Source organism: Schistocerca americana, chromosome 2 (genome assembly GCF_021461395.2).
Source record: "Schistocerca americana isolate TAMUIC-IGC-003095 chromosome 2, iqSchAmer2.1, whole genome shotgun sequence".
Lineage (NCBI taxonomy): Eukaryota > Metazoa > Arthropoda > Insecta > Orthoptera > Acrididae > Schistocerca > Schistocerca americana.
The window spans coordinates 863249479-863274407 of NC_060120.1; the positions used below are offsets into that span (position 1 = coordinate 863249479).

The window sequence follows — 24929 nt, forward strand, 5'->3', positions numbered from 1 at the left end:
CTGTGAGGACCAGGCGTGAGTCGTGCTTCGGTAGCTCAGGTGGTAGAGCACTTGCCCGCGAAAGGCAAAGGTCCCGAGTTCGAGTCTCGGTCGGGCACACAGTTTTAATCTGCCAGGAAGTTTCATATCAGCGCACACTCCGTTGCAGAGTGAAAATCTCATTCTCCCACAGTAATATTTGTGAGACATAATTATGAGATCAGTTAGTCCACTACATCCTGCACTGGTACCGCTTTCGCAATTATGACCAGCTATAGGGGCAGCACGGCTTATTATTTTTGTAGGAGATTTCCAACGACTTGTTGAGTGCTTCATTTTCACTTTAAAATATTTGCTTGATGCTTGTAACATGTAGATTCAAACTGAGTAGGCGGTAAGCTCTATTAGTAACGACGGTTTGGTGAAAATACAATTTTCCTTCGAGTGGTTACTTTTTCCCACCTTCCCTTGGAAATAACAATTACCGAAACGCAGTGGTTAATTGGTACCGTAATATGAAGGTCGTAAATTAGAATGATGAATGGTATAAACAATCGTGCGTTCCTGAGAGGGACCGAGTCAGACGCCGATTACCTAATTCCGGAGCGGGAACACATGAGAAGCGTATGGGAACTTTGTTGGCTTTGACGGAAGCGTCAGCCGAGAACAGAGGGAGGAATTATGAATGGCGGGCAGTGGCGAGTGGTTGGTCCCTGGAGAGTTATCTGCAATTAGCGATGGGTCACGTGTGGCCGGTCAGAATAGGGTGTGTGACTGTCGGGGAGGAGGGCATTGTGGTGGGAGCCCCCCCCGGGGCTGGCAGGTTGCGCGCCCCTCCGTCGGCCCCCCGTATAAAAGACGTCGCCGCCGCACGTCCGCAGACGACTCGGCGTAGACGCTCAGCAGTACAGGAGGGGCACAATGAGGACCTTTGAGACGCTGCTGCTGGCCTCCGTGGCCCTGCTGGGTCTGGCTCCCGGCCTCAATTGTGGTGCAGGTTAGTTGACTTCCATCACCCCGGCTATCACCCATATGTTGTCGGAAGTACGTACCAGAGGTGAATGTATAATATAACATATGGTCAACACCTACGTATAGTATTTGCCGTTTATTCATAACCCAATGTAGTTCCCTTCATCAACTTTTTATTGACTTATTTCTTTATTTGATATGATCTCTTACTGGTTTCACATCCTATTTCTTATAAAAAAAAATGTCTTCTCGACGCTTCTGCTCTGTATTATATGTTATAACTTTTTACTTTACTTACATTCTTCTCTCTGCCTCACCATACAGTGACATAAAACTACCCCGAATTTCGTTTCAGTACGTCCTTTACACGACTCTTCTATCAGTTCTTTCCTAGGACTACTTACTCCTCATTTCCTTCCAGCAGCAGTTAGTTTATTACTACCTCGAACTAGACACCTTCAAATTATTCTGTCTTCTTTATTGATTTCCACAGAACATATGTCACCTACACCCAATTTTCTCCTCTGATTTACAGATTCCGTTATCTCTTTCTTTTCTAACTCTCTCTCTCTCTCTCTCTCTCTCTCTCTCTCTAACACACACACACACAAACACACACACACACACACACACACACATACACATGCACAATATTCCGTATTTCGAGAGGCACTAATATGTATCCAAACAACAAACAAATATCCAGTTAGCACTGGCTGTAAAGTGCTTACCTTAATGACTGTGAGCACTTGATCAGCAGAAGAGATGTGTTTCACTGTAGCAAACGTGAAGAAGTACTCATAGCTCTTAAACCATTTATTTATTATTTTAGAGATCAGTTTTATAGCACATTAATTTCTTGTTCTGATCCATGCTACTACCTCTCAGAATATGAAATACTTATTTTTGACTCTCTCTCTCTCTCTCTCTCTCTCTCTCTCTCTCTCTCTCTCTCTCTCTCTCTATATATATATATATATATATATATATAAGAGAAATGGGAAGGTGACCCTTAAAAAGCTCTAGTTAGGAGGATGGTCACACTTACATGACATGGGTTAAGACATTCGAGAGTAGTTCACATATTCATCACCTTCTCGTCAGCATTTGATACCAGTAAAGGCACTGCAGCGCAGAAATCTTTCATCATCTGCACCAATTTGCTTCTAATCGCTCACTTGCGTGTGCAACCTGTGCCGCCTTGCTTCCCAGACAACAGAATTCTTCCATATCGTCAACTACTGCTCTTTTCCTATGCCAATATTCAAAATTTCGCTCTTTTCGTTGATAATACTCGTCAAGATTATTTCAAAATGCTCGAAGCGTTTGGTGGATTGATAAGAAAAAAGGAATATATCATTGATCATTGAAAAGAAGAAGTGTCTGGATGCCAGGACATGTCTTAAGACATCAGGGAATAATTTCCATACTGAGAGAGCGAGCTGTTGAGGGTGAAACTGTAGGGCAAGGCAGAAGCCAGAATACATCCAATGAATAACAGAGAACGTAGGGTGCAAGTGCGACTATTAGATGAAGAGATTAGCACGGGAGAGGTTTTCATAGTGGGCCACATCAAACCAATTAGGAGGCTGACGACTTTTGAGTCATCAGTCTTCTGACTGGACTGAACCAGTCCACCATGAATTTCTTTCCTATGGCAACCTCTTCATTTGAGTGGCACTTGCACCTTACTTCCTCAATTATTTGTTGGATATATTCCGATCTCCATGTTCCTCTACAGTTTTTAGAGTCTATAATTCCCTCTAATACCAAGTAAGTTATTTACTGGTGTCCTACCGTCCTGTTCCTTCTTCTTGCCAGTGATTTCCATATCGTCTTCTCTTCGCTGATTCTGAGAAGACCTCTTCATTTCTTACCTTATCAGTCCATCTGATTTTCAAAATTCTTCTGTAGTACCACATCTCAAATGCTTAGATTTTCTTCTGTTCCGGTTTTCCCAGAGTCCATGTTTCACTACCACACAACGCTGTTCTCCAAATGTATATTCTCACAAATTTCCTCTTCAAATTAATGCCAATGTTTGATTCTAGTAGACTTCTCTTGGCCATGAATGTCCACTTTCCCAGTGCTCATCTGCTTTTGATGTCCTCCTTGCTACGTCCATCATGGGTTATTTTGCTGCCTAGGCAGCAGAATTCCTAAACTTCGTCTGCTTTGTGACCACCAATTTCTCCGATTCTCATTTCTCCTGCTTCTCATTACCTTCCTCTTTCTTCAGCGTAATCTCAGTCCATATTCTGTACTCATTACACTGCTTATTCCACTCAACACATCTTTTAATTCTTCAGCTTCTCTGACGATAGCAATGTCATTAGCGAACATTGTCGTTGATATCCTTTCACCTCGGATTTTAATCCCGCTCTTGAACCTTTCTTTTATTTCCGTCATTGCTTCGTCGATGTATAGTTGAACAGTAGGGGCGAAATAAGTCATCCCTGCATTACCCCGTTTTAGTCCGAGCATTTCTTTCTTTGTCTTCCAGTCTGATCGGTGCCTCTTGTTTCTTGTACATACTGTACGAATACATTGCTCGACTTTCTCTACAGCTTAAGTCTATTTTTCTCAGAATTTCAAACATCTTATTAATGTTGCCCCCCTTGCTTTTAATTTCACCAAAAGTTTTTTTGACTTTGCTATAGGCTGAGTCAGTCATTCTGACGGTCATTTCTGTTTCGATTTCTTCACATTTTTCCTGTAGCCATTTTGCCTTGGATTCCATGCACTTCCTATTTATTTTATTCCTGAACGATTTATATTGTACTGTTCCTTTCAATTCGTGAGCGCTTTTGTACTTCCTCCTTTCGTCGATCAAGTATTTCACCTGTTACCCCAGTATTTATCTTTCCAGCATCTGTGATCGTTCTTTTTAGAGGTGTCCACTACTCTTCAGTTTAACTTCTTACTGTCGTGGTGCCGGCCGGTGTGGCCGTGCGGTTCTAGGCGCTTCAGTCTGGAACCGCATGACCGCTACGGTCGCAGGTTCGAATCCTGCCTCAGGCATGGATGTGTGTGATGTCCTTGGGTTAGTTAGGTTTAAGTAGTTCTGCGTTCTAGGGGACTGATGACCTAAGATGTTAAGTCCCATAGTGCTCAGAGCCATTTGAACTGTTGTGGTCTTCTTTATCGCAGTATCCACATCTTTAGCGCACTTCAAACCGTTCTCAATATTCCTAAGTACTTTAGTATCCCACTTTCTTCCATTCTGATTCTTCCGTACGATTCTCTTTAACGTCAGCCTCCTCTTCATCATTAATAAATTGTGATCGGGGTCTATATCTGCTTCCGGGTACGCCTTACAATCCGGTACCTGATTTCGGAATCTATGTCTGACCATGATGTAATCTAGCTGGAAACGTCCCGTATCTCCAGGTGTTTATCCAAGTATACCTCCTCCACTGATTTTTCAGCAGTGTATTTGCTATTACTAACTGTAATATATTGGAGAACTCGATTACCCTTTCTCATTCCTACTACCAACCTCATATTCTTCCGTCACTCTTTTTCCTATTCCTTACTTTACAAACGCATTCCAGTCTCTCATGAGTATTAGTTTTCATTTCTCTTTTGCATATTCAATTACCTGTTCAGTATCCTCATATACTTTTACTATCTCTTCATCTTCTGCTTGTGCCGTCGCCGTGTATGTCTTAACTGTTTTTGTCATCATTGGTTTGCTGTCGAATGTAATGAGAACAACCCTATCACTGAACTGTTCACTCTCTGACCTATCTTTCTATTCATAAGGGATCATACTCCAGTTATACCATTTGCTGCCGATGGTGATATTACTCTGTATGGGTCGTACAACAAATCCGTATCTTCTTTCCACTTAAATTCATCGACCACCACTATATTAAGACTGAGCCTTGGCATTTCCATTTTTAGATTTTTTAGCTTCCCTACCACTTTCAAAATTCTGTCATGTCTTGGTCTGATTCACAGAACATTACCCCTTCCTAGGTTGTTCCATATTTTTCTCGTGGTCATCTAACCTTTGGCAATCTCCTCTCGGAGTTTCGAATGGGGGTGTAATCCGGAATCTTTTGTCAATGGGAAGATCATCATCACACCTTTACAATCACAGGCTACATATAATGTGGATACACTTTATGGATCTTTAATTCAGTGGTTTCATTGCTTTCTGCATCCTCATGCAGTTGATTATTGCTAAGTCTTCCCCTTTAGGGGCAGTTTCCCACCGTAAGAACAAGAGAATGCCCTGAATCTCTGTCCGCTCCTCTGCCCTCTTTGACGAAGCTGTTGATAGAACAACGGTGACTTCCTATGCCGGAAGACTTCGGCGGTCATTGCTGATGATTTTTATCAGAAATTTAAGCAGTGGTTCGGTTCGAATCCGGGACCTAGAACGTTTTAATTACCAGTCAAAGACACTACCTCTAGACCCCGGGTTCACCTGACTAGTGACTTCCTCCCTTTCGTCTCTGCTTTATTAATCGTTATGGACCAGTGAACTAGGCGTAGCGTCTTTGACTAGTAATGGAAACATCCTGGATTCCGAGTTCAAACCCAGCTACTGCTTAAAATTTGAGTAACGATCATCAGAAATGACAGCCTAAGACTCCCTGTACAAGCAGTCACAATGCGTTGTCAAAGAGTGCGGAAGAGCGGACAGAGCGTCATGACAACCTCTAGCTATTGGGGTGGGAAACTGCCCCTAAAAGGTGGAACAATCAGTATTGATCAACGGCGTGAGGATGCAGAAGGCAAAATAAGCCATTCCATTAAAGACTCACACTTGGTATCCACATGACGTGTCTGTTGTAACTGGGGAAGTGTCGTAGTGATATCTATATTGGTGAAGAACTCCAGATTAGCCCCCTATTGCGATGTCCGGGAAGGCACTGCCATGGGGGCAGTTGAATAATCGATGAAACTTTAATATTCTACGAGCCGAAGTATGGAATGCCATAAGTTTGAATGTTAAGGGAAAGCTAGAAAATTTGAAAAGGGAGGTGGAAATACTCAGTCTAGATGTAGCCGAGGTCACTGAAGTGAAATGGAAAGAAGGTATGGATTTCTGGTCGGACGAGTAAAGGTTAATATCAACAGAAGCAGGAAATGATATAACATGAGTAGGATTAGTTATGAATAGGAAGGAAGTACAGAGATAGATATACTGTGAACAGTTCAGTGATAGGGTTGTTCTCATCAGATTCGGCAACAAACCAACGTCGACAACAATAGTTCAGATAGTAGGTAAAAAAGAGATGAAAATCAAACATTCGCGGGGGACTGGAGTGAGGTTGTAGCGGAAGGATGGAAGAAAGAGTTACGGAAGAACGTGGGCTTGGTATAGGTTAGTTGGTTTCTGTGAAAAGTTCAGTGATAGAGTTGATCTCCTCAAAATCGACAGTAAACTAACACCAACAACAATAGTTCTGGTATACAAAGCGAAGTCTCATGCAGAAGATTAAGAGACTGAGAAAGAACGGGTAATTCAGTAGTTCATAGGAGATGACAATCTGTCAGTCATGGAGAATTGGAACACGCTAGTAGGTGAAGGAATATAAGCCAGTTATGGGAGAATTTGGGCTTGTTAGTAGGCAGAGAGTAGAAAAAGTAATTTTCTGCAACAAATTTCAACTATTAATGGCGTAAAACTGTTAAGAAATCACAGAAGGATGAGGTATACTTGGTAAAGGCCCAGAGGCACAAGAATATCTCAGGTGGATTATAATACGGCCAGACTGGGATTCGGGAATTGGACTGTAAGGTGCGTTGTTATAAATTCAAAACTGTGATGTGACATGCGTGCAAATTACCAATGTGATCATCCTTCGGTGGAAGCCAGAAATGTAGTAAATTCAAAGAGCATACAGCGAAATCAAACAGCAAGTTTATAATGTGATTCTTCAACTTCTCCCGGCGTATTTCTTGCTCGAACAGTCCACGGGTGTACTGCCGGTACATAGTGTCCAACGGGCACAATATTTCGGCGATCAGACATGTCGCCATCGTCAGGTGCGCTGACGAACGGAGCTCCTGAGGGTGGGCGGCCGTCCTAAATCCCCTTCCCCCGCGAGGCGTTCTCTCCGCGGTCCGCGGCCGCGGCCGCGCGTCGGCGGTCGCTGAGAGGCTGGCGTCGGCGTATGTGGTGGCGTCGGTGTAGTTGCCTCGTCCGCCCTGGTCGCTCGTTCGTTTTCTTTGCTGAGCCTCTTTTTAATTAGACTCAGTGCTGGTTCCCATGCCTTGCTGAAGTTATAGCCGCAATCTCAGTTCGTCAGCGCACCTGACGATGGCGACATGTCTGATCGCCGAAATATTGCGCCCGTTGGACACTATGGACCTGCAATACACCTGTGGAATGTTCGAGCAGCAAGTTTATAAGTTCTAGGGATTGACACTTAGACCAAACAGATTAAGTAAAGGGTTAAAACATGGAGTGTTTAAAGTTGTTACAATGCGTTTTATACAAATACAGATCTCAGGACCGATTTGACCTGACATTTTGCTGTGCCATGGACTCAACTATCATATTAAGGGATTAGGAGGGGTGGAAATGGATCGCTTCACCATTCTTCGTAGTCAGCTGTTGTGCGGTGGTGTGGGCGGCATACGCTGTATGAACGCGGGAATCATATCGTAGCTGCATGGCGGCGACTTGGCAGTCAGCATGTATCTTCCGCCGCTTTTGCGGCGAGGCTGGGACAGTTTCCGCGTTGACTGGCCGCGGCGGTTGAGTTTCAGAAGCTGCGTCCCCGCAGTGTTGGGAAGTGGATGTCAGGGCAGGAAACTGTAACGTGCAGTCGAGTGTTTCATTCCCACGCACTGGACCGCAAGTGTTCATCCATTTAGCATGTAACAGAAAAAAGAGTAAATCACAAAGTACTGGCGAACATTCAGACGGGAGCAAGGATGAAATTCGAGGTCCGCAGACTAAATAGACAATGGGCTGTCGAGCTTCCATGACGTCTTGCTTTCACCCTGTCTGGCCAGCTATCTCTTCGTCTCTCCTGATTCTCCACAGCTCACAGAATGTCAGAATTTTTCGTCCTCTCAGTCACTGGTGGGCCGAATATGCAACACCCCCCACTGACTGATAGCAATTTCGTGATCATGCCTCCCACTGCAGGGTGGAAATTTCCAATATTATGTGGGCTGACATGTGACTCGGGTACTCTCGTTTTTCTCACGTTGTGTCTGTCGAGGCCATTGCCAGCATTGGTCACAATCAATCCAGAACATTGTTGTGATGTTTGGCCGTATTCTCTAGTTGTTGTGAATGCAGCCAATCTTCTGGTGTTAGGAACTTATAAGCATCTTTCTCACAGTCCGCCCAACATTTTTAGGCAGGCCATTTCTTCTGCAGCGTTCGAAAGGTTCAAACGCCTCCGTGTGTGTATCCTTGGCGCTTTAATGTCTTCAGTCTGTCTTGGTGCCTGCAGGGCTCAACGAATTATCATCACGTTTCTCACTGTCCGCCAAAATCTTTAAGGTTGGCCAATTCTTTTGGAGCCATCCAGAACTCTAACACGTCTTTCCTGCCTTAAGGACGTTTTTACATCCACGCATCGTCCAGATGCCTGCAGAGGCAGCGGTTTTTTTTTCATCGTCTGCCAGTCTCAACATAAGGCGTTTATTCTTAAGAGAGCCAAGGAAATTCACAAACCTCCTTCCTGCATTCGCGCCTGCACCTTTCCGCAGTTTTAACATCGGTTCCCGCCTGGTCACCGAAGTTGAGCGCTGTTGGACTTTTCTGGCATTTGGATGGGTCACGGTTTAGGTCTGGCGAGCACTGTTGACAAGCAGGATGCACTCAGCCCTTGTGAGGCCAATTTAGGAGTTACTTGATTGAAAAGTTGCATCGCTGATCACTAAAAGTGACAGCAGCTAGGAGAGCCGCGTGCGGACAACATGCCCCTCCATATCCGCATCCAGTGACGCGTGACGGCGGAGAATGACATGGTGGTTGGTCGGTACCGTTGGCCCTTAAGAAGCCTGTGTGGACGGAGTTGTGTCCACACTTCCAAGTTGTCCCTGTCAACAGTCCCAAGACGCTCCCAACTTCCTGGCTGGTTGTGAAAGTGCCTGGCTACGAAGGTATTTCACAGCTCCTTGTTTCTTAGCTCTTGATACATTTGGTTGAGTCTCGCGACATGTCGTGAGAAAAGTAATGACACTGAGAACACTGCTAGAAATCTGACAACGCAGTGTTCTTCTACTTGTGTAGATCAGTGTGTTCACCCCTTTCAGATGCTCAATCCGAGTTTCATCACCTTGCATCTATCACGTGATTTTGGAGAGCGCCATCAGTGAAGCTGTGTTTTTGTTGTGTGCTACGAAAATGTAACAGCGTAATTTATGGTAGAGCAACATTATGCCATCAAGTTTTGTATTAACCTCGGGGAATTCGCGAATGTGATCTTTTAAAAGTTGAAACACGCGTGTGGGAAACGTTTCTTATCAACAGTACAACTTTTCTTCTGGCACAAATCATTTTTGGAAAGCCGGGAACACTCTGATCGTGAACCTCATCAGAATTTGTTCCTCTACGACAATAAAGTGTTTTACAAAGGTGTCCTTGAAAGGCTCAGGAAAAGGATGAATCGAGTGAGACCGGTTGTTGCAGACAAGTGCTCCATGCCACGCTGCTACTTCCGTCATGGAATTTTTCACCTCAAAGGGCATTTTTTTCTTCTCCCGGAAATATATTAAAAGGACGTTAGTTTGCGACCCTGGTGAACACTCAAAACAATGTGACAGGCATGTTAAAGGTCCTACCAGTTGAAGCCTTCTGCACTTCTAACAAGTATGGGAACAACTACTCCGCCGATGTATAACTGCCGAAGGGAACAACTTTGAAGGGGACAGCACTGTTGTTTCAAAAAATAAGAACTCTGGTAGATAAAAGATAAGTCTCAGTACTTTTTTCTCACACCTCGTGTGTTTACCTGACGAGTCGCACACACACCTTTAGAAAATGAAAAATCTTAAAATCTTCACTCCATCATATTAATACACAAAAATTGCACTTCACACACAAGTTCAGGGTTTTTGTTTTTGAGATGTGATGTTTTTAGTTGTATCCTAGCGTGTCAAGCTTGGTTGGCCGTTGATAAATCTATACAAGATACACATCAATAGACACACGAAGTTCAACAATAAGTAAACAATACATGAAGAACATACAACACACTGAACATGTGCCGACAATGTCACAAATGTAAATAAGACATACACACAAGAAGCATGGAATTAGGATCTGTGAAAATAAAAATAAACCATTTGCAGCAATAATTTTCGTTATGGAGATGTATATGAGAAACGAAAATACTATACACATGCAAGACACATAGAACTAGAGCGTCTGAAACACACATAAACAGTACCCAGTAATGATATTCATAAATAAGTTGTGAATCACAAGCAACATTATGAGAAACACACAAGACACATATAATTAAGAGATCAACCGTACATAGTTACAATGTCCGTCGAGTTCTATAGAAAAGGTACAAGCTGAGTGTCAGTTGCTGCGCGGGATTAGCCGAGCGGTCTACGGCGCTGCTCTCATGGACTTTGCAGCTGGTCCCGGCGGAGGTTCGAGTCCTCCCTCGGGCAGGGGTGTGTGTGTTTGTCCTTAGGATAATTTAGGTTAAGTAGCATGTAAGCTTAGGGACTGATGACCTTAGCAGTTAAGTCCCATAAGATATCCCACACATTTGAACATTTTTTGAGTGTCAGTTCCAAATGTTTGGTCACGCAGAACAATAAATATTAGTGAGACACATTCTTAGAGTACCATTGATCAGGCCGGATAGGATGGGATGGGTAATACCTTAACGTTGTTAACAACAACTCCTCCGCGAATTTGGTTCTCACCGTAAAAATAGTGGTGTCTTCCGGTCCATCACACTAACTACAGTCATCAGGAATAAGGTACAAATCACCGATCTCTAGAGGCATCCTCCTTATTCACTACATTTACTAGTGTCAGTTGTGCGAGCCGCTTGAAAGGACTCAAATGTCAACAATAAAAAAAAGAAAACATGCGTGTATTTAAATCCATACACAAAAAAAGAAAAGAAAGGAAGAAAGACGCACCATGAAGGAACTATCAGAATGATATGGAATTCGGTAGATAGGATGTATATACACAGACAAAAAAAATGATTACGATTTCAGAAAAATGGAATAATTTATTCGAGAGAAACAGCTTCACAAATTGAGCGAGTCAATAACCCGTAGGTCCACTTCTGGCTCTTATTCAAGCAGTTATCCGGCTTTGCAGTGATGGACAGAGCTGTTAGATGTCCTCCTGAGAGATATAGTGCTAAAGTATGTCCTAACGGCGCGTGAGATCGTCAAAATCCCGAACTGTTTGGAAGGCCCTGTCCATAATGCTCCAAACTTTATCAATTGGGAAAGATCGGGCGACGCTGCTGGCCAAGGTAGGATTTGGCAATCACGAAGACTACAAGTGGAAACTCTCACATGTGCAGACGGGCTTTATCTTGCTGAAATGGAAGCCCAGGTTTGGCTTGCTATGAAGGACAACAGAAAGGGGCGTAGAATATCTTCGACATATCGCTGTGCTTAAGGGTGTCAGGGTGACATCCAAGGGGTCCTGCCATGAAAAGAAATGGCACCCCAGACCATCACACCTGGATGTCAGGGGACAGTCAGGTTGGTATCCCGCGGTTGTCCAGGGCGTCTCCAGATACGTCTTCACTGGTTATCATGGCTCAGTTCGAAGCGAGACTCATCACTGAAGACAATTCTACTCCAGTCAATGTGATTCCAGGTCGAATGCAATTGGCGCCATCTCCGTAATCCAGCACTTCGCTCCCGTCTTGCTCTCCTACGCCCATTATTATGCCAGTTTTGCTAGTCAATACTCCCCACAAACGCTTGTGGAGCCCTATTTTCCTTCCACATTGCGCCAGCGTACGCCGTTCTGTTTGTCTTGTTCCTCATTGTCGCCCAACGACCTTAAAATATCGAGGAACTGTTCTCTCGCCAGGGCTCCGACGGGTGCACGCTGCACATAAGCAGGAAAGTGTGAGCGCATCGCGCTACACCAAACTTCATCTATCATTTTGTCGTCCAGTTATCCTGCCAGAACGACAAAGCGAACAACGTACGTCGCCAGGGGTTGGCGTGACCGTGACGCATGCTGTCCCCGATATACTTTCATCTTCGCACTCGACAGGTTGCAATATATCGTCAGAAACGCGGTGCAGAAATCCTTGTAAGTACTGCTGTCGCTAATCGCTACATGAAACCAGGCAGCTTCTTCCTTCTGAGGCGTCTGCCGTGCAAAAAGCAAAGCACTGAATTCCGGCACTCCTTTCGCACGCAGATACGCGTTAAAATTCTTTAGTTACGCCTTAGGGGGAACGCCACGCGATCGAACGAACTTTGACAGTGGTACACTATGTGATCAAAAGTATCCGGACACCTGGCTGAAAATGACTTTCAAGTTCGTAGCGCCCTCCACCGGTAATGCTGGAATTCAATATGGCATTGGCCCACCCTTAGCCTTGACGATATCTTCCACTCTCAGTCATACGTTCAATCAGGTGCTGGAACGTTTCTTGGGGAATGGCAGCCCATTCCTCACGGAGTGCAGCCCTGAGAAGAGGTATCGATGTCGGACGGTGAGGCATGGCACGGAGTCGACTTCCTAAAACATCCGAAAGGTGTTCTGTAGCTTTCAGGTCAGGACTCCGTGCAGGCAGTCTTTTACAAGGATGTTATTGTCGTGTAACCACTCCGACACAGGCCGTGCATTATGAAGAGGTGCTAAATCATGTTGAAAAATGCAATCACCATCCCCGTATTGCTCCTCAACAATGGGAAGCAAGAAGCTGCTTAAAACATGAATGTAGGCCTGTGCTGTGATAGTGCCACGCAAAACAACAAGGGGAGCAATCCCCCTCCATGAAAAACACGACCACACCTTAACACCACCGCCTCCGAATTTTACTGTTGGCTCTATACACACTGGCAGATGACGTTCACTGGGTTTTCGTCATACCCATACCCTGCCATCGGATGGCCATATCGTGTGCCCTGATTCGCCACTCCAATTAGCGTTTTTCCACTGTTCAATTGTCCAATGTTTACGCTCCTTACACCAAGGGAGGCGTCGTTTGGCATTTACCAGTGTGATGTTTGGCTGATTAGCAGCCGCTCGACTATGAAATTCAAGTTTTCTCACCTCCCGCCTGTCATAGTACTTGCAGTGGATCCTGATGCTGTTTGGAATTCCTGTGTGATGGCCTGTATAGATGTCTGCCTATTACACATTACGGCCCTCTTCAACTGTTGGCGGTCTCTGTCAGTCAACAGACGAGGTCGGCCTGTACGCGTTTGTGCTGTACGTGTCCCTTCACGTTTCCCCTTCACTATCATATCGGAAACAGTGGACCTAGGGATGTTTAGGAGCGTGGAAATCTCGCGTACAGACGTATGACACTAGTGGCACCCAATCACCTGACAACGTTCGAAATCCGTGAGTTCCACGGAGCGCCCCATTCTGTTCTCTCACGATGTGTAACGATTACTGAGGTCGCTTGATATGGAGTACCTGGCAGTAGGTGGCAGCACAATGCACCTAATATGAAAGACGTATCTTTCTGGGGGTATCCGGATACTTTTGATCGCATAGTATATATCTACACCGTACTTGCGAATTACAGCCTGTAAATCCGTTGGCGTGACCCGTGTTGCAAGGATACTGGCTGTGGCATCATAGATACTTCTCAATCGAGAACAGACACTTTTATTTGTACGGCATTACAGTGCCTGTGTTATTCCGAATTACGATACGATGTTCTTTCGGACATATATGCATGTTCAAAGGAACAGGCACTGAGGTGACTACAGCCGTTACGAAACGTGCGAAATATATTCACAATTGCGGATATGGAGAATCATCAGCTATATAACGGATTGACGACAGTGAGAATTTGTGCCGGACTGGGACTCGATCCCGGATTTCCCGCTTATCCGCCGACACCGGCCAAGCGACTTTCATGTAAAAGTCTCGCCTTTACGGGAATGGATGTACGGGAACAGGTTGTATGCACATGTTTGACGACATACAGGTATGGGGGTTTCGATGTGGCCGTGACTCGCGCTCGGATAGCCAAATATACACATCAAAAAAAGTTTTGCATCACCCCTTTCCGGGAACTCCTGAAGATAGACGTCGACTGTGGATATTGTATCACAGACAGAGTCCCTTTGGCTGTTCAGAGATGTCAATAAACCCGCCCAAAGACGTAAACAACCATGCGTGAGCAGCGCCTATTAGACTGAGCGGGTCCGACAGCCGATCGCTTCCAGTCATTCCAGCAGGAAGGAGGTACATGGCTCGTGCTGTGTGTACTTCAACCATGCCTAGAGGGTCAATACCGCGGTTCGATCGCGTCCGCATTGTTAATTTGTGCCAAGAAGAGCTCTCAACGAGGGAAGTGTCCAGGTGTCTCTGAGTGAACCAAAGCGCTGTTCTTCGAACATGGAGGAGATACAGAGATACAGGAACTGTCGATGGCATGCCTCGCTCAGGCCGCCCAAGGGCTACTACTGCAGTGGATGACCGCTACCTAAGGATTATGGCTCGGTGGAACCCTGACAGCAACGCCACCATGTTGAATAATGCTTTTCGTGCAGCCATAGGACTTCATGTTACGACTCAAACTGTGCGCAATAGGCTGCATATGCGCAACTTCACTCCCGACGTCCATGGCGAGGTCCGTCTTTGCAACCACGACACCATATAGCGCGGTACAGATGGGCCCAACAACATGCCGAATGGTCCGCCCCGGATTGGTCACGTTCTCTTCACCGATGAGTGTCGCACATGCCTTCAATCAGACAATCGTCGTGTTTGGAGGCGAACCGGTCAGGCCGAACGCCTTAGACACACTGCCCAGCGTGTGCAGCTCAAAAATGGCTCTGAGCACTATGGGACTCAACATCTGAGGTCATCACTCCCCTAGAACTTAGAACTAATTAAACCTAACTAACCTAAGGACATCACACACATCCATGCTTGAGGCAGGATTCGAACCTGCGATCGTAGCGGACGCGCGGTTCCAGACTGTAGCGCCTAGAACCGCTCGGCCACCCGGCCGGCTCGACTAGAGTGGCCAGCATGTTCTCCATACATGAACCCTATCGAACATGCCTGGAATAGATTGAAAAGGACTGTATATGGAAGACGTTCAAATGTTCAAATGTGTGTGAAATCTTATGGGACTGAACTACTAAGGTCATCAGTCCCTAAGCTTACACACTACTTAACCTAAATTATCCTAAGGACAAACACACACACCCATGCCCGAGGGAGGACTCGAACCTCCGCCGGGACCAGTCGCACAGTCCATGACTGTAGATGGACGACGTGACCCACCAACCACTCCGAGGGATCTACACCGAATCTCCGTTGAGAAGTGGGGACAATCTGGACCAACAGTGCCTTGATGTACTTGTGGATCGTATGCCACGACGAATACAGGCACGCATCATCGCAAGAGTACGTGTTACTGGGTATTAGAGGTACCATTGTGTACAGCAATCTGGACCGCCACCTCTGAAGGCCTGGCTGTATGGTGGAACAACATGCAATGTGTGTTTTTCATGAGCAATAAAAAGGGCGGAAATGATGTTTATGTTGATCTCTACAGGTTCCGGAATTCTCGGAACCGAGGTGATGCAAAAATTTTTTTGATGTGTGTAGTTAGGAAACAGCTTGCGATAAGCGGGAAATCCGAGTTCGAGTCCCGGCCCGACACAAATTTTCATTCTATTAAACAGTTGATTGTTGTCCATAGTCGCAACCGCGAATGCATTTCATACTCTTATTTGCGTCTGCACAGGTGATTTACGTTCATCATGTACGCGAGTGGTGATCCCCACCATTTTTGTGTTTCTCCGCGTTTCTACGTTAGCAACCTCTCCATCACACGCTTTTCTCACCTCGGCCAGAGAGCCAGCAACGTCCATGCATATATTTATAGTCTCGGATCCCAATCCGCACTAACTTCTGACCGTCAATCTTTTGACTGCTAAGTTTTAGCTTGGCTTCTACTCTCGAAAATTGTTTCCGTCTTCTCCATAGCGGTGTTTAACTGAGCTGTGATGGTTGCTCACGTTGTGAGAGTACGATCCAGTGGACCATGACTTTTCATACCCCCCACAGAGGTGCCTTGTCTTTCATCACACACTTCTGAACGTTAATCACTTGATCGGTCCATTTACAGTGGTTTCTGACTTCCTGTGCGCCCCTCAGACATGTCCTGTGTTTCCTCACTCAAACCTGAACTTTCCTCAACTGACCTGCCGGTTTCCATATCTGTCAATCTCCTCGAACTCAGTTTCACAGGAAACGTGACCACAAACCAAATGTACTATGCAGAACGAGCTGCCACAAACAGAACAATTCTCTGACAAGTCTGTTAGCTGCAAATGGAGCAATGGTAACAAGAAACAGAATATTGGCAGTAACGAACTACACATTCTAAATTTGCTTCAGAAAATACAGAGGATTCTGCGAGAGCAAACACACCATCCGTGCGTCTGACACCACTCATAATGAGGTTACCGTATTGCGTACAGTTATGGGACGATTATTCTGCCTGAGTCGTGTCTGAAACTTTAAAAGTTCTCATACTAGTAATAAGGTGAAAATTACATCAAATCGAAACTCAGTGTTGTGCACCAAAATGTAAATTAAAATCTCTTATATGATATGTAGGCAAATTACCAATGAGATCACCCTCGCTGGGAGCGAAAAGTGCAATAAATTCAAACATCACACTGTAAACTCAAAAAGTAAAAGGTTATGGGTTCTAAAGGTTTGATAGGTAGATCAAACAGATTAATTAAAAGTATGTTTTGGAGGGTATCCGGATACTTTTGATCACATAGTATATGTCTACACCGTACTTGCGAATTACAGCCTGCAAATCCGTTGGCGTGACCCGTATTGCAAGGATACTGTCTGTGGCATCATAGATACTTCTCACTCGAGAACAGACACTTTTCTTTGTACGACATTACAGTGCTTGTGTTATTCCGAATTACGATACTATGTTCCTTTGGACGTATATGCATGTTCAAAGGAACAGGCACTGCGGCGAAACGTACGAAATGTATGTTAATGGATGTTTACATGTTTTACAACACCTTGCATACAAATACAAATCTCTGGGGTGTTGTGACGGGGCGTGGACACGACTCAGATATTAAGATGTAGAAGAGGAGGGGCGAGGAAAGAATCATTTCATTATTCTTCATAGTCATTTTTGTGGTGGTGTGGGTGGCAGGCGCTAGGTTGGTACTGCGCTTATCTTGTAGTTGGATGGCGGCGGGTTGGTAGTTCGCATCTGTGTTTCCATTTCAACTTGCTGCGGTGGTTCTGATGCAGAAACAGCGCTGTCACAGTGTTGGGAGGAAGACGTCAGGCAAGAAAAGTGTAATGTGCAGTCGAGTGCCTAAATTTCAAGCACTGGGCCGAAAGGATACGTCCATTTACATTATAACGTGAAAATGGTAAGTCACAAAGCGGCGATCAACGTTCAGATGGAAGTAAGCTTCAGAATCAAACTCTGCAGACTAATAGACAATGTGCTGACTAGCCTCCATGTCTTTTTGCTCTAACGGTCTCTCTCGACTCTCCTCAGCTTACAGACTCTCAGCGTCGTCATTGGCGGGTGCGAATTTCCAGTGCCACCCAAAGACTCCTTGCCGCTTTGTGTCCACGCCTTCCAACGCAGGGTGGATATTTCTGATCCTGTGTGAACTGGCGTGCTACTCAGAAACAGTTTTTTTTTTTTTTCATATTTTCTCTGGCGAGGCCGTTCTCAGTGATGGTCCCATTCAACCCATCCCGTTGTTATAGACGGAGAGACGGTCTGGGTTTTCGGCGGGTCGGGGTTTAATTTCTCGTGTCTATTCGTCGTTGTCACTGTGCATGCTGCAAATTAAAATTCACCTACCTCAGAACGGCGTCTGCTCAATGTCCATTCACTCGGCAACGTAGATACTCACAAGATGATGTACAAGCAACGTTGATAAAAAAACACCACCTCGTATCTACAACCACTCAGGTCGCGCAACTCTAGTTATGAAAGAAAGTTCTGTAGAGATACTGTCATCAAATTTTATCGGGCAGTAAGAAAATGGATTGGGTTCTGAAAAATAATGTCCGAAATTTCCACACAATAATTTTTATTTTGTCCTTGATAGCCAAATAAATGGTACTATTCAGTCCACATTTAAACTACTGGCTATTTTCTTCCAGATCGCGATTCATACACACATTTCACAAGCACAGAAGCCAGAAATCTGTCCAGACCCGACCCAAATCAAACAACGTTTTCACAGTCATTAATTTCACCACTAACATTAGTTATTACATTCGGTCCTTTTTGTGGATTTCTAAAAAAGAAACTGTTCGCCAAAAATGCTCAGTAGTTGAATACTGAAACATATCACGCGGATTCTATGAAGTCCAATATTTCACACGCGAATATCTGTCCAACAGATTTAGTCAAAACCTCTAAAATTTCACCAAGCAGTCCTCAGCAACAACTGCTACCGACTTAGCTTACCAATAACTCAAACACTAAGTAATTCTTCATCTTACACATTATTTTTACTGGCACTAGCAACATGACCGTCCGCATTCAAAGCTAGCGAGCGACTCCCTTCTTCCAGCCTCACTCCCAATATATCAATCAGGTAACGAGTGGGAACCGTCTCAGTTCTGATTGGCTGATCATACTGACTGCCAATCAGAATACTGACTCGTGATCATACTCGCACCAAAACTGGTCTGTACCAATCCTCATACACAGATGCATCTGCGTCAATCTGACATAAATATTAACGTAATGCTTAATAAACGAAAACGAAAAGACCATAATTCTGGAAATATTCTTTAGATACAGATTTTACTCCAGGTGACTTTCTGGCTGCTCTGTTATAATAGCAATCACACCTAGGCATACCTCATCAGCAAAATGGGTAAATCCCCTAGGATCATTTTCCCACGACAGAATTGTGTAACTCTTCCCGTTACTTAAGACGGTATATAATCCTATATTGAAATTTGACGAATGGCCCACATACACACTCTCATTTACTGACAGGCTCACATAACACATAATAAAATAAATACTGATTTTATTAGTTCTCTCTGAAGTTATTCTAGATTTCATACTACGAAAATTGTAAGGTATTTGAAATTTTTTAAATTAAATTTCAGTTAAATAATCCTATCCCCTAATACTTCAGGTGATTATTTCAATTGACAACCAAAACCAAGTCATAAATATTCCCAGGTGAATTTCCTTCCTTAAGTGTAGTTTTTCTAACTTGAAACTAAATTCTTCTATCTCCGAAAATATGCCCGCTAGAACGCTCAAATTTTCGCACCACCTTTATATTAATAACAAAGTGCAGTATACAAATTTTGAAAGCGATTGCACAAAAAATACTATCCTTTATTTAGATTCTTATAGGTGGCGAATGTACGCGTTCAGTAAGAGACATTGAATAAATTTCCCATGGCAGGCAGTGACAGATGCACGTGTGTCTACCGGGTAGGCCGCTAGATGTTAGTCCCCGAAGTTACATACAGCAAGCTATCCTAAAACAAACATTCGCTCGAAACAACTTGCGACGCTACAGGTTGCAAAGTTATTTATTTCGGTAACGCTTTTCACCCTTTTGGAGGCTGTTCGATTGCGTAAAAGTAACTGAGTATAAAACCCATCTGTCATAGAGTCCTACAGAACGAGAGGTGGACGTTAATCACATCAACCAACCTCCACCATAGCAGAGGCAATGCTTACAAAATTATAAACGCGGTATCAACTGTGCATGATATAACAGGTCCGCTTAGCTTCCACACAGATATGAAAGCCATTCTAGGAAATATATATTAGCTGTTGAAAGACTTTTCGGGTTTGCTGCCGGATCCTAAAATCAACTTGACTCGATATTTCGGCGATCCAACTGTTCGCCATCTTCAGGAAATGCTGCTTCTGCTGATGAGTCCCGCTGAGAACTGACGCAAGATTGCAATTCGACGTCCTATATAGGCCACCATTCAGTACACGGCGCATGCGCCGCCCATCACGGTTTCTGACTTCCAAAACAGGGAGGTGGCGCCGCCCTTAGTGAAACACTGCTGGCAACGATATATCGCAATCAAGGTCGCACCGAAGAACGTTCAGTTACACCGAGAATCAGATTCGTCGGGCTATGGAATTTGGACCGTCTCCGGAGGTGTCCGAAGAGGAACATAGATCTGTGGCGTTTCTTCCTTATGCTGGAGGCTTATCGTTTAAGATTGTACGAATTTTAAGGAGTTTTAACATTAAGAGTGTGTTCCGTCCACCCTCTAAGATTAGGGCTCTGCTCGGCTCTGTGAAGGATGATTTGGGACTTAGGAAACCCGGGGTGTACAAAATCCCGTGTCAATGTGGGAAAGCTTACGTTGGCCGTTCTATTCGCACAGTGAATGGCAGGTGTGTGGAACATCGCCGTCACACGAGGCTACAACAGCCGGAAAAATCGGCCGTAGTAGAACACTGTCTGAATGAGAGACACAAAATGAAATTTGAGGAAACTGTTGTAATTGCCAACATTTCCGGTTTTTGGAATAGTGTGTATAAAGAGGCGATCGAAATTAGGTTGGCTGATAATTTAATCAACAGGGACAATGGGTTTCCTCTTAGCAAAACGTGGAATCCTGTATTATCTCGCATCAAAACTGAACGTTCTTCGGTGCGACCTTGATTGCGATATATCGTTGCCAGCACTGTTTCACTAAGGGCGGCGCCACCTCCCTGTTTTGGAAGTCAGAAACCGTGATGGGCGGCGCATGCGCCGTGTACTGAACGGTGGCCTATATAGGACGTCGAATTGCAATCTTGCGTCCTATCTCACCGTCTATGGCCGTCCCATCGCCCTCACTCCCACCCTTAAGTACCTTGGCGTCACCCTCGACCGTCGCCTCTCCTGGACTCCCCATCTCCAGACAATCCAAGCCAAAGCACGTTCCCGCCTCCGTCTCCTCAAGCTCCTTTCCGGCCGTACGTGGGGTCTGGACCCCTCCACCATCCTCCACACCTATAAATCCCTCATCCGCCCTATCCTTTGTTATGCCCATCCAGCATGGATCTCCGCTCCCCCTACCTTTTATAAATCCCTCCAAATCCTTGAACGCCATGCTCTCCGCCTCGCCTGTCGCATCCGTCTCCCCTCCCCCACGCGGATCCTCTACGATCTCATCCCCTTCCCCCACCTCCTCCTTTTCCTTGAAAGGATACGGATCCTGTACACCTCCCGCAAACTCGATCCTCCTCACCCGCTCGTCTCCCCGATCCTCTCCCACCCCCGCCCGCTGCCGCGCCTGTATTCGCACGTCCCACCCGGTCTCCATCTCTCCACCCTCCTTACCCTCTCCCAAGGTGGCTTCCACCAGCTCCCCCTCCCTGATGATGCCCTCCTCCCTTCCATCTACCCCTCCTACCAACTTTGATCCTCCCGCCCTCCTCCTGTACTTATTCCTCCGGGCACCCTCCCTCCCTCCTCTCCCTTTTCCCTCCCTCCTCCTTTTCTCCCCCCCTCCTCCCCTGGGCCTCCCCTCCCCTGTTCCTCTCCTCCTGCCCCCGACTCCTCAGCCATTGGCATCCTTTTTCTCCCCTCTCCCTCACCTCCCCCTTCTACCCCTCTTGGCAGGTCCCCGGACTCGCACACGTTACGTGGACATTCGCGCGCCGGAGGTCGCCGCCATCAGTGTTTTGTGTGTTTAGTGTTTAGTGTTCACCGTCCCCTCCATCGTTCACCAGTGCCATCATCATCTTCAGTGGTTGTGCATCGTCTCATCAGCTAGCAGTGTGGATTATCGACGAGTGTGAACGGCTCCGTGATTGTCTCTATGTGTCTCCTGTTTTATTGCCCACCGCTCTGTGACTTATGTGTCTTCTCCCTGTTTTTGCTGCTTGTGTCTTCTATGGCTGAAGAGCAGCGTAGTGTGCTGCTGACAGCCTGCCTGTTGTACAGGTTTTAAAATAACAATAAAGTAAAAAAAAAAAAAAATCTTGCGTCAGTTCTCAGCGGGACTCATCAGCAGAAGCAGCATTTCCTGAAGATGGCGAACAGTTGGATCGCCGAAATATCGAGTCAAGTTGATTTTAGGATCCGGCAGCAAACCCGAAAAGACTTTCAAGACTTATTACGCCGGGAAAGCCTACGTAGTTATATTAGCTGTACACAACCTAAGGTACCCTAACTTATCGAGACACGCGAATAGTTTTCTCGAGTCGATTGTACCTAACATGGACAACTTGTTCACGTTGGAAGAAATCAATTACGAAGTCCTAATGTTAAATGTCGTGGCTAGTACCCCTATCAGTTCCAAATTATTGCATCTGCGGCTGCGACCGTCAGTTGTCGTTTCATGGTGATCTCAAAAATAAAAAAGAGATTAGTAAAAAAATTGTTGCATTACATAAAGAATACGTTTCTTTTTCGTTGTGATGAATGATATTGCTTATGATGTAACTACTGTGCATGAATAAACTGACCACAACGTAACACATTTTACAGCTGACAAGGACTTCCTGATCAGGCAGAAAAAACTTCTGCAGCTCTTATGGCACGTTGGACAACCTGCACTGCTCCCTGAAATGAACGAGATATCCAGTTCCTTTGAACCTGAAGAATACGTTGCACACTTCAAGGTACGTGAACCAGCGAAACCAGTGTTTAGCTGTGGCAGGTGCTGTGTTATTAAGAATATCGTATGTAGCAGGACCGCCGGCCGGGGTGGCCGAGCGGTTCTAGGCGCTACAGTCTGGAACCGTGCGACCGCTACGGTCGCAGGTTCGAATCCTGCCTCGGGCATGGATGTGTGTGACGTCCTTAGGTTAGTTAGGTTTAAGTAGTTCTAAGTTCTAGGGGACTGATGACCTCAGCAGTTAAGTCCCATAGTGCTCAGAACGTTTTTTTTTTTTTTTCAGGACCCAGAAACTGTCAACAAATTCGTTAAATACTACACACACGGCTACGTAAAGAAGCGCGGCGAAGAACTGCCGGTGCACTACAAGTACGACGAGCTCCAGGTCAAGGCACTCGTCAACTTCACACACTACGCCAAGGACTTCGATACCTTCTATAAGGTGGGTACCGGTGTTCATTTCGAATACGACTCAACAACAGAACTTTCTGATTCCTTCTGTCGATCCACAGGCGGCTGCGTGGGCCAGGGAACACGTGAACGAGGATCTGTTCTGGTACGCAATCAACGTTGTCAAGCTACACCGCGATGATCTTTTCCAACTCGCAACGCCGCCCTATTACGAGCTCTACCCCCAGCACTTCGTTAGTGACGACGTCATCAGTGAGGCTTGGAAAGCCACCCTACGAGGTAAGAGCGACAATCTGCTTTCTTCACCATACTTTGTTTAGAGTGCAAGCTAATTCCGCGTTTTATCAATCATGTGCTATAGTGAAACTTCCTAGCAAATTCAAATTGTGTGCCGGACCGAGACTCGAACTCAGGACGTTTGCCTTTCGCAGGAGAGTGCTCTACCAACTGAGCTGTCCAAGCACGACTCTCGAATAGTCCTCACAGCTTTACTTCCACCAGTACCTCGTCTCATACCTTCCAAACTTTACAGAAATTCTCCTGTGAAACTTGATGGACTACCAATCATAGAAGAGAGGATATTGCGGAGGCATGGATTAGTCACAGTCTGGGGGACGTTTCAAAAATGAAATTTTCACGCTTGCAGCGAAGTGTGTTCTAGTACAAAACTTCATGGCAGATTAAAACTCTGTGCGAGACGGAGACTCGAACTCGGAACTTTTAACTTTCGCGACCTTGTACTTAAGCCTCTGAGCTACCCAAACACGACTGAGGAGCCCTCCTCGCAAACATACTTCCGCTGGTACCTCGTCCTCTACCTTCCAAAGTTCACAGAAATCTCCTACGAAACTTGCTGGATTAGCGCTACTGTGGAGACATGCTTGAGCCACAACCTAGAGGATGTTTCCAGAATGAAATTTTCACCGTGCATACGAAACTTCCTGGCAGATTAAAACTGTGTGCCAGACAGAGACTCGAACTCGGGACCTCTGCCTTTCGAGGGCAAGTGCTCCACCGACTGAGCTACACGACTCACGATCCGCCCTCACAGCTTCTGAAGGCAGGAGACGAGGTAATGGTGGAAGAAAAGCTGTGAGAAGTAGTCGTGAGTTGTGGGTGGGCAACTCAGATGGTGAAACGCTTGTCTACGAAAGGCAAAGGTCCCGACTTCGAGTCTCGGTGTGTCACACAATTTTAGTCTGCCAGGAAGTTGCATACCAGCGTAAACTCCCCGGAACAATGAAAGTTTTCTTTCACGTGCTATAGTGTTATTAGGAAATCTAGAGTAGATATCAGATTTAGATGAAGAGCTGTGTTTGGCGGTCAGTGGCTTGATGGACAATTCCAAGACACTCACCGTCATACACACTTGGTGCAGGGACATTCTTCCACCATCATCTTTCCTATCTTCTGACTTTATTCTTCCTAAAAATATGGTTATGGTTCATAATTCGGTTTTCCAAAATTTTGTTGATTTCATTATCTTTAATCTATCCATCTTGAATGCAAGAATCTTGTTTATTTTAAAATATTTTTTTTTTCGAATTTATAGTATGTCTTAAAGTTATGATGTGTCATAACCTCTTCCCTGTCTCCATAAATTCCTATCTTCTAAGAATAAATCGCTATTTTTAAAATAAATATTTAAAGCTGCAATATTATTAATCCCAAATAAGGAATAACGAATTCTGCGCATGCGAAATTTCGTATTGTGAAAGTATGACCCGTAACAAAGTGGCAAGGTCATTTGTAAATGGCAGAAAATAAATAAATAATAAGTAAATAATAATAATCTACTGGTCCCAAGTTTGGCAGTCTCTTA

General features: G+C 45.1%; 1 protein-coding gene across 1 annotated transcript in view; it reads left to right on the forward strand.

The window, feature by feature from the left end:
- Positions 1–900: 900 nt before the first annotated feature.
- The window catches only part of LOC124594494 (hexamerin-like), a 47689-nt gene continuing 23660 nt past the window's right edge, over positions 901–24929 (forward strand). Inside the window, exons 1-4 of the mRNA XM_047132870.1 lie at positions 901–976; positions 22561–22700; positions 22980–23138; positions 23209–23386. Coding sequence (XP_046988826.1) covers positions 901–976; positions 22561–22700; positions 22980–23138; positions 23209–23386 — 553 coding nt within the window. The remainder of the gene's footprint in view (positions 977–22560; positions 22701–22979; positions 23139–23208; positions 23387–24929) is intronic.